Below are 9,816 nucleotides of genomic sequence, written 5' to 3' on the forward strand. Positions count from 1 at the left end.
GTTAACTTCTCTGTGCAATAAAAGAAGTCCAGAAGAAGTGATTGAAACAGCCACAAGTGTGTCAGTGTGCTCTGTGATTGCATATGTAGAATTGTTTTGCATATAGACCTATAGGTAGCAACACAACATAAACTGGCGATGAGTTGTGTAGTCCAGAAGACTTTTCTCATGACCTGCAAGTGAGCTTCCGGTGTGGGTCAAGTTTGGATGTAAAAGATCAACCACGCTGCATGGAACAGCTAGCTAGTATGCTAGTGTGGGCTGTTGAGAGGTAATGAGCCGCTCTTCCTCCGACGAGGCTAACAGGTCGGGACAGTCTGCCGAAAGACGCATCATGGCTGGAGTAATTGGACATATGGATCCTTTTGATGAGGCCAGAGAGCAAATATACGACGTATATTGAACGTTTTGAACATTACGTCCTGGCTAACAAGATTCGGACCGCAAAAAAAGTGCCCGTGTTGTTTAGTGTGATGGGACCTAAAACGTATGGACTACTCCGCAGTTTGGTTGCTCCTGACAAGCCTAGGGAGCTGGATTATGACCGCGTTGTGGACGTTATGCAAGCCCATTTAGCTCCGAAACCACTGGTGATAGCGGAAAGATTCCGGTTCCACAAGCGGAATCAGGGGGAGGAGGAAACAGTGGCACAGCATGTGGCAGTAATAAAGGGACTGTCAGAACATTGTGAGTTTGATGCGTATTTGGAAGAAGCGTCTTTTGACTGAGAAAGATCTCATGTTTCAGCAGTTAAGCAGCTCTCTCAAAGTGAACGTGGTGTTTTCACAAAGAGGTGACAGATGCCGCCGCTGCGGGAAAACGAATCACACTGATGATGACTGCTGGTACAAGGATCGTGATTGCCACCAGTGTGGGAAGAAAGGCCACACCGAGCGCATGTGTAGGAGTAAAGCCAAAAGCAGCCAAGACAGAGAAAGGAAACCAAAAGTGGAGAAATCGGAAAAGAAAGGTAATGCAATTACACGCAGGGCAAAAGATAAAAAGAGGAGAATTCATCATGTAGAGGCAAGAGAAAGTGAAAGTGAGGAAACTAAATCTGACACAGACTGTGAGTTGGGACTGTATTCTTTGCCTCAAAAAGGGAAATATTCACGAATCGCTGTGCTGCCTATAGTAAATGGAAAGAAAATGGAGATGGAATTGGATACAGGGGCTGCAGTGTCGTTGATTCCCTGGGAACAGTACAGAAACACGCTGAGCGAACTGCCCCTACAACACACTGATGTCATGCTAAAGACGTACACTGGAGAACCTCTGGCCCCAGAAGGGGTCATCAAAGTGCAAGTAAAACTAAATAAACAATGTGCTAAGTTGCCTTTGTACGTAGTGAAAGTAAATGCACCTCCATTGTTTGGTAGAGAATGGCTGAGAGTGATTAAACTGAACTGGAAAGACTTAAAGACTGTGCATGCCATTGAGCAAAGAGAAAAAGACAATTTAGAGACAGTGTTAGACACTCAGCTGTCTTCTTTAAAAAGCTAGGCACAATGAAAGGAATTCAAGCCAGATTGACTCTGAGACCCAACAGTGTACCCAAATTCTGCTCTCCACGTAACGTGCCTTATGCTCTTCGACCTCGAGTGGAAGTGGAGCTAAAAAAAACCAACTGAGCTGGGGGTGATTTCACCAATAGAGCATAGTGATTGGGCCACACCCGTGGTGCCGGTCCGCAAAAAGGATGGCACAGTGAGACTGTGTGGGGATTTTAAGGTCACCCTCAACCCAGCCCTCTGTGTTGATAAATACCCCGTTCCACGCATTGAGGACCTTTTTGCCTCACTAGCAGGAGGTCAACACTTAACACTCCAGTAAATTGGATTTATCAAATGCCTATCTACAGATGGAGGTAGAAGAGGAGTCCAGGAAGCTGCTGACTATCTCTACACAGAAAGGACTATTCCGTTTTAATCATTTACCATTCGACGTAGCATCATCACCTGCCTTATTTCAGAAGGCTATGGATCAGGTGCTACTTGGACTGCCGTATACTCACTGTTACCTTGACGACATCCTCATCAGTGGTCCTGATGAACAGTCACACCTCAAAACGTTGGATGCAGTCCTGGGCAGGCTAGAGGAGCATGGCCTGCACCACAAGCAGGAGAAGTGCTTGTTTTTCCAGGAGTCAGTGGAATACTTGGGCCATATCATTGATGCGGCTGGTCTCCACAAATCTCCAGACAAGGTACGTGCCATTGTGGAAGCACCAGCGCCATGTGATGTCAGTCAGCTACGTTCATTTCTAGGGATGTTAAACTATTATGGACATTTTATTCCTGACCTAGCCACTGTCCTGCAACCACTAAATGAACTGCTCAATAAAGGGAAGAAATGGCAGTGGACGTCAGCCTGTGAGTCAGCATTCCAGAAAGCTAAAGCACTACTAGGATCACAAGAGGTACTGATCCACTACAACCCTGAGCTGCCCCTTCGCCTTGCGTGTGATGCTTCATCATACGGGGTCGGAGCTGTGCTCTCACACATCATGCCTGATGGCACCGAAAGACCTATAGCCGTTGCATCACAAACTCTTGGCAAGGCAGAACAAAATTATTCTCAGATAGAGAGAGAGGCATTAGCAATAGTCTTTGGAGTATGCAAGTTCCACCAGTACCTCTATGGTAACAAATTCACCTTACTCACTGACCATTGTCCACTGACCTCCATCCTGAGTCCATTAAAAAGTACACCACCAATGGCTGCAGCCCGAATGCAGAGGTGGGTGCTTCTCCTGTCAGCGCATGAGTACACCATTCAATACAGGAAAGGTTCCTTACATGCTAATGCGGACGGACTTTCAAGGTTACCACTCCCTTACATTCATCACGAGAAGCCAGGCGCAGTAGAGGTGTTCGACTCTGCCCAGCTGGACACATTACCAGTCAGTAAGTAACCCTGAGATCAGACGTGACACCATGTCTGACCCCACCTTGTCTCGTGTCCTAGAAATGGTTTCAACTGGTTGTTTTCCGGCTGCAAAAGACACAGGTGAAGAGCTGTATCCCTATCTGCTGAGCCGGCATGATCTCACAATACAGCAGGGATGCCTTATGTGGGGTGTTAGGGTGATTGTGCCTCCTAAACTGCGCCCCCGGGTTCTGAAGGAGCTACACACAGCACATCCAGGTGTGGTGGCCCGGCATTGACTCTCAAATTGAGCTCCAGGGTAAATCCTGCCCCTCTTGTCAGAGGGTACAAAAAGAGCCTGGGCTTGCACCTCTACACTCTTGGATGTGGCCCTCCAGTCCTTGGGAAAGGATACATGTGGACTTTGCGGGTCCATTTGAAGGACGTGTATCTGGTCGCGGTGGACGTGCATTCCAAGTGGCCTGAGGTGCATGTCATGGACAGTACCACAGCCAATAAGACCATTCAAGTGCTTAGGCGCCCTTTTAGTCGCTATGGCACTCTCCACGTACTTGTGAGTGACAATGGACCTCAGTTTTGTTCTGAAGAATTCCGTGCGTTCCTGAAGTTCAATGGAGTCAAACACGTCCGCTCGGCACTATACCATCCTGCCGCCAATGGCTTGGCTGAGTGTTTTGTGCAAACATTCAAACATGCTTTAAAATCCTCCAGGGGCACAGTGCCTGTGCAGCAACGCCTTGATGCATTTCTGTTGTCCTACCGCAACACCCCCCACACCACTACGAAGGAAACGCCGGCTATGTTGTTCCTTGGACACAGGCTGCGTTCTCGGCTGGATTTCCTGAAACCCAGTGTGGCTGGGGCCGTGCACAGGTCACAGGAGGCCCAACAACTACAGCGCCAACAGCACTCTAAGGACAGACAGTTTGATGTTGGAGAGTCAGTTTTGGTGCGTGACTATAGGAAGGGGGAGGAGAAGTGGTCACAAGGGGTTGTTATGGAAAAGACTGGACCAGTCTCATACAAGGTGAATGTAGGAGCACACGGGGTATGGAAACGACATGTGGATCAAATGTTGGCACGCCCTGATCCAGAGCCCCAGCACACTGCGGTGAACTTACCTGTAAACCCCCCAGTGTTACTACCCCAGAGTGGTAGTTGCCCTCAACTTCACACGAGCACCACTCACTCTGGAAAGAATGATGATCTAGGTTCTGAGACCACTGAATCACCAAAGATTAATCAGTCTAATGTACCACCACAGACGAGACAGACTGAGGTGACAGAGACTGTTGGACGCTATCCTGTGAGGATCACTAAACCACCAGTTTGTTACTGTGATGAGTGAACACACCGAATAGTTCAAATAAGGGTGTAAGGTTGAGTTCTGAGAAATATTGTTTTCAACATACAAGTTACAACAAGTTGAATAACTCCCATTTTTTATTTGAGGTAAAAAAAAAAAATAAAATAAAAAAAAACGTATCTTATGTTGTGCTAAAGAAACTATACTTTGTGTTTATTGACAACATATCTTAGTGGGGAGGAAATGCTATGTATGAAACTAATGTTGCGCTACATGAATAGTCACCAGTAGGTGGCACCTGCGCTCTGTAACTTGTTGAGTTCTCTGTGCAATAAAAGAAGTCCAGAAGAAGTGATTGAAACAGCCACAAGTGTGTCAGTGTGCTCTGTGATTGCATATGTAGAATTGTTTTGCATATAGACCTATAGGTAGCAACACAACAAGAACCACATCAGTAAATTCAAGACTTAGTCTAGTCTTAGACTTAGAGATGAGATCATTTACACGTCACAGACCGTTTTTTATAGATAACTACTTATACTTGTTCTCTGCTTAAGTCATATTTAAGATCATAAATGATTGTAAGTATGTTTTTATGAATGAGACCATTAGATTTGTATACACAGTTTGTCACTAGTGCCACTGCCAACACACGTAACTCCTCAGAGGTGGTTTTCATGAGTTTGGAGCCAAAGCAGCTTCACTGTAGAATAGAACAATCCCACAATGTTTGCTTCTTTCACTTAGATTTGGTGAGACTGTAATCTCAGGGGAAAATGGAACAAACAACTAATTTTGTACATATTCATAGCCAGATGTATATACCAAACCATACATACACCATTCCCCACATATTTATAATGTGTGAAGTGCAGCAAAAATGTGAGCACCTCATGCATACTTCAGTGAGAGAATATAACAATAACTACTTCAGCTAATTTCAGCCTAATTTGTGTTTGGATTTAAGGTAGTCAAGTGATGGTGATTGAGATCACTGTTACAGGTACATGTGATGAATGAATGAATGAATGATACAGCCACTTTAAATAGCCCAATAAAAAAAACATTTAAAATAATTATAAATAATTTATAATTTGTATTATTATAATAAATATAATAAGTACATTGAATTTCATCTGTGTATACATTTTTCGGATAAAACTTCAGTTACAATGTGTTATGTGTGCAACAAAAAGCCTACACTCAGGGCTGTAGTAAATTAAAAAGTTGGTTATCTAAGTGTCCGCTGGCTGATCTGTCCATAACAAGTAATGAATTACTCATAAAAAGGTGAGTAACCCTATTTGATTTAATTAAACTGACTTTATGTGTCACTCCTCACTACAGCTGCTACACTGTTCCTCTGAGCTGACTGTATCAAGAGATCCTCCCACATCCTGTTCACTGTTTAACTCACTACTTCAGTCTGCAGCCGGACACTCATTTGTTAGGTTTTTAATTTTATTTGGGGACAGTGACATGGCTGGTTAGATAGTTTGTCTTGTTGTTAAACATGATGTGAAATGATATTTACTGTTTGTCGACCGTACACAATGTTGTTGACTTGACGATTCAGGCCTCCACGTCGTCCATTAATTCCTGATAATGGACACCTTGTAGGGCATTATCCCTTACTTATAGATGCTGATATCTGCTTTCTACTACATCTAGTGTCTAACAGGACGGGGCAATATATTGACATGTTATCAATACCATGATATGTGACTATATATGGTCTTAGATTTTTCATATCTTTATACTGTGATATACTGTGACATATCTGTGGTTTTAAAAGCGTTTGCATTACAGTAAAGTGATGTGTTTACCCACTTAGTCATACACATTACTGATGATTACTGATCAACAATCTCATTGGGTTAATGTTTTGTGAAAGTACCAATAGTCATCACTACAATACTGTCACAATATCAATATTATTTGATTTTGTCGCCCAGTCCTAGTGTTTCTGAAGTGCTTTTGAGGAGATTTCAAAATATCGAGAGATGCTGTATATTGTGTATCGTGATAGAGCCTAAAAACATGACAGTATTATTTTCAGGCCATATCGTCCAGCTCCAGTGTGTTAATGAACCTGATATATACCTGTCATTTAGCATCCATTGATAGTCACATAGTCATAATATGAATTGATTGTCAAGTGGTTATTCCCAGACATAGAGCAGCTGTACAAGGCTAGCTTTACTGAGCCAGTCTTACTGCAACCAGGAGGATAGCAGGACTCAACTCTAGACACAAAGCCAAATAGATTTGATTGAAATTCAGAAATACATGTCAGTTCAGTAAAAACTCAGACTCACATACTGGAACAAGAGAAAGAGAGATTTAAGAACAAAAGATTTGTAATTACAAAATCCTTTGCATGTCAACTTTACTAAGGTTTTGGGGTCTACAGGGTGCAGCTTTACTTTTGTGGTTGTCTTAATTGGATGTCTTGTCTTTCAGGTTGAGGAGGTCAAGAAGATGAAGATCGGTGATCCATTGGACCGCTCCACAGACCACGGCCCTCAGAACCACAAAGCCCATCTAGACAAACTGGTGGAGTACTGTCAGACTGGCATCAAGGAGGGAGCCACACAGGTCTGTGGTGGCGAACAAGTGCAGCGACCAGGTAAGGCAGCGTCATCTGCACTGAAGCTTGATGGTTTAGTGAGCTCCACCTCTGATATGACAGATGATGAATTTGACTTGTTAAATGTCTGCCTCCAGGCTTTTTCTTTGAACCCACGGTGTTTACTGATGTGGAAGACCACATGTTCATCGCTAAAGAGGAGTCGTTCGGCCCGGTCATGATCATTTCCAAGTTCCAGAGCGGGTAAGGCAAACTCACGATTATTTCATACATTCACCACAGCTGCAAAACATCACCAAACTTACCCCTTGTCTTTTCTTCTCTTTTCCGCTGTTTCTCCCTCCTGCCCTGTGTTCTGTCTGTCTATGTCCCTCAGCGAGGTTGATGATGTCCTGAGAAGGGCCAATGCTACAGAGTACGGTCTGGCATCAGGTGTTTTCACAAGAGACATCAGCAAAGCTCTGTACGTCAGTGAAAGGCTCAACGCTGGCACAGTTTTTGTCAACACCTACAATAAGACTGACGTGGCATCGCCTTTCGGAGGCTTCAAACAGTCTGGCTTCGGCAAAGACTTGGGTAAGAGAAACTGCTCCTGTCACTGAGTCACTGTGGTTCTTTTACTCATGTAGGTTAACAGAATAAGCATTTCAATTAAAAGAGGAAGGAAAAAAAGATCCCTTCAGGCCAGGGCAGGTACACTTAGATTAGTTTGATATTTTGGTAAAGACTATTATCACTTGAGAAGTTCAATACCACTCTAATGACTGAATGCTAAATATGTAGCTAGAACCATCTTCCAGTTAGCTTTAATCTGCTTGCCACCACCTCTAAAGCTCACTTATTAATATGTTAGGTCTTTAAACTGTACAAAAACAGAAATTTGAGAACAATTTGAAATTTTCTAAGTGTAGAGTTTCAGGAATCTTCTCATTTCACAAAATGTTGAATAAATGTTGCATAAATAAGATAAACAGGAAAGATAAGTTGAGATGAATTAAAGAGGTATTTAACAGAAGAGAAGTTAAAAGAACAAATATCAAAAATACTTACCTGCAGTGCTTTTTTCCATCTACATTGTTTTGGTGTGAGCTGCCAAGTTTTGGAGATATTGGCTGTAGAGTCTTCTCTCGAATATAATCGAACTAGTGCTCAAAGCGTAAAAAAAAACAAAAAAAAAAAAACATTTGAAAACCACAACAGGAATGTCTCTTTCCAGAAATTAAGACCTGATTACTCAAGATAATCCACAGAACTTGTTCTGAGGCAGAATCACTGGGCAGAAGGAAGTGCGCATCTACTCATGGAAGAGAGGCTTGTGTTGACATTATGGGACGTTAAAGTGAATGGCCTCCTTCTTGCTGTAACATTAGCTAGCTCAGTTAGCTAGCCTCTCGTCCATTAGTAGATGCACACTTCCTTCTGTGTCCTGATACGGTTTGTCGGGTGTGCTTCAGTAGAAAGAAAATAGTTGACTTACGAAGCTATGCAAGATGTTTAGTCTGACACTAGTCAGTCATACCACTCTGAAGCAGTACTCAGAGCTTAGTGTATCCAACAGTTCACCAGTCCAGTTGTTGGCAATTGAGCACCGATGGTTTAAGGAACAATACTCAACAGACACGGAGAAGTTTTTGACATGCTGCATTAAGCTTGAATATGACTTCTTATGTCCAACACAATTATGGCAGAACATCCGGAGATGTCATCACAAAATCTGTCCTTCTTGATAAGACTGTGATATAATAATGCATTTCTATGTATCTGTATTCTACATATTATAGACTTTTATCAGTAATTTTGAGCAATATATCCTTCCTTACAAATGTACTACATTACAAAGTGAGACTACTGTTATACTGACCAGCTCTTGGCTGTTTCACTGTATTTTAAGTTAGTGTGGATTTCATTATGGTGGCGAGTAGCTTCATTAAATGACAGCATTTCCACTAAGCTGGCTGTTGATGTTTTGAAACGCAGCTGTTCACTGTGTTGAATTTCCAAACATCAGCCTGTCATCCCTCTTTACTCAGTGGTTCACCTCTGTCTGCAGAATTTGGACAAAGTACTCAAGTTTGTCCTGATTGATATCCATACATACTGACAGTGTCCATGTCACTCCAACAGGACAAGAGGCTCTGAACGAATACCTGAAGACAAAAGCAGTGACCATTGAGTATTAAGTCAAATAAGAGACAAAAGAGACGGTGAGACATCAGCTCCCTGCTGACAGAGGAGACATGCGTGGACGGAAGCACTGGGTCATGTGGATGATGACGTCATCTCACCAAAATCACCTCACACCTGTAGAGTTGTTCTCCTCATTATCAAGTCCTGACTGTAATACTTTATGTCCCTCAACATGCTAATCATTAACATATTCAGTTGGTTCATTTCTCTCAATAACACACCTCTGAGCCATGTTGTTATAAGTGTTGTCCTAAACTATGCAAATCACATATGTTTCTGGGTAGCCCAGGTGACCTCTGAGACTGTTTTGTAATCAATGTGATTGAGTTACAGAATATTTTTAACAGATTGTGTTAAAAACTTTAAGAAATGTAACATTTCTAATAACTTTTAAACTCATTTACTAAGGAGTCAACAGATGAAGGGAGAGTTTGTGAGGGCAACAGATTCATGTGCATAATAAAACGTTCAGCCACTTCAGGTGTAACATGTCTTTTCTTTACTGTGGGTTCAATGTTAACCTGTGGCCTGGGCACTGACGCACTAAATTCAACACAACAATGATCAGATAGAGCAACATCTCGTCAATGACATTTCAACATTCAGCCCCTCACTAACTACCAGATCTAAAGTATGGCCACGATTGTGGGTTTGCATGTAGATGTGTGAAACCAAGATGTTCAAGTGACCAAGTCTATGTGCAAATTAAAATCACCAACAATAAGAATTTTGTTGTAATTTGTATTCACAATATATATAAAAGCTCTGAAAAATCCATTTCAAACTTGGGATAGTGATTTGGTGCTCTATATACAGTGATTGTTAATATGGTTGACAGTTAAAA

The 9,816-nt window shown here is 42.4% G+C and overlaps 1 protein-coding gene across 1 annotated transcript in view; it reads left to right on the plus strand.

Annotated features, from left to right (window-relative positions):
- The window catches only part of aldh1l1 (aldehyde dehydrogenase 1 family, member L1), a 70,726-nt gene extending 61,278 nt beyond the window's left edge, over nucleotides 1-9,448 (plus strand). Inside the window, exons 20-23 of the mRNA XM_073468862.1 lie at nucleotides 6,659-6,824; nucleotides 6,923-7,028; nucleotides 7,162-7,361; nucleotides 8,910-9,448. Of these exons, the coding sequence (XP_073324963.1) occupies nucleotides 6,659-6,824; nucleotides 6,923-7,028; nucleotides 7,162-7,361; nucleotides 8,910-8,965 (528 nt within the window). The 3' untranslated portion in view covers nucleotides 8,966-9,448. The remainder of the gene's footprint in view (nucleotides 1-6,658; nucleotides 6,825-6,922; nucleotides 7,029-7,161; nucleotides 7,362-8,909) is intronic.
- The last annotated feature ends 368 nt before the right edge of the window (nucleotides 9,449-9,816 follow it).

The sequence above is a fragment of the Pagrus major genome, chromosome 6 (genome assembly GCF_040436345.1).
Source record: "Pagrus major chromosome 6, Pma_NU_1.0".
Taxonomy (NCBI): domain Eukaryota; kingdom Metazoa; phylum Chordata; class Actinopteri; order Spariformes; family Sparidae; genus Pagrus; species Pagrus major.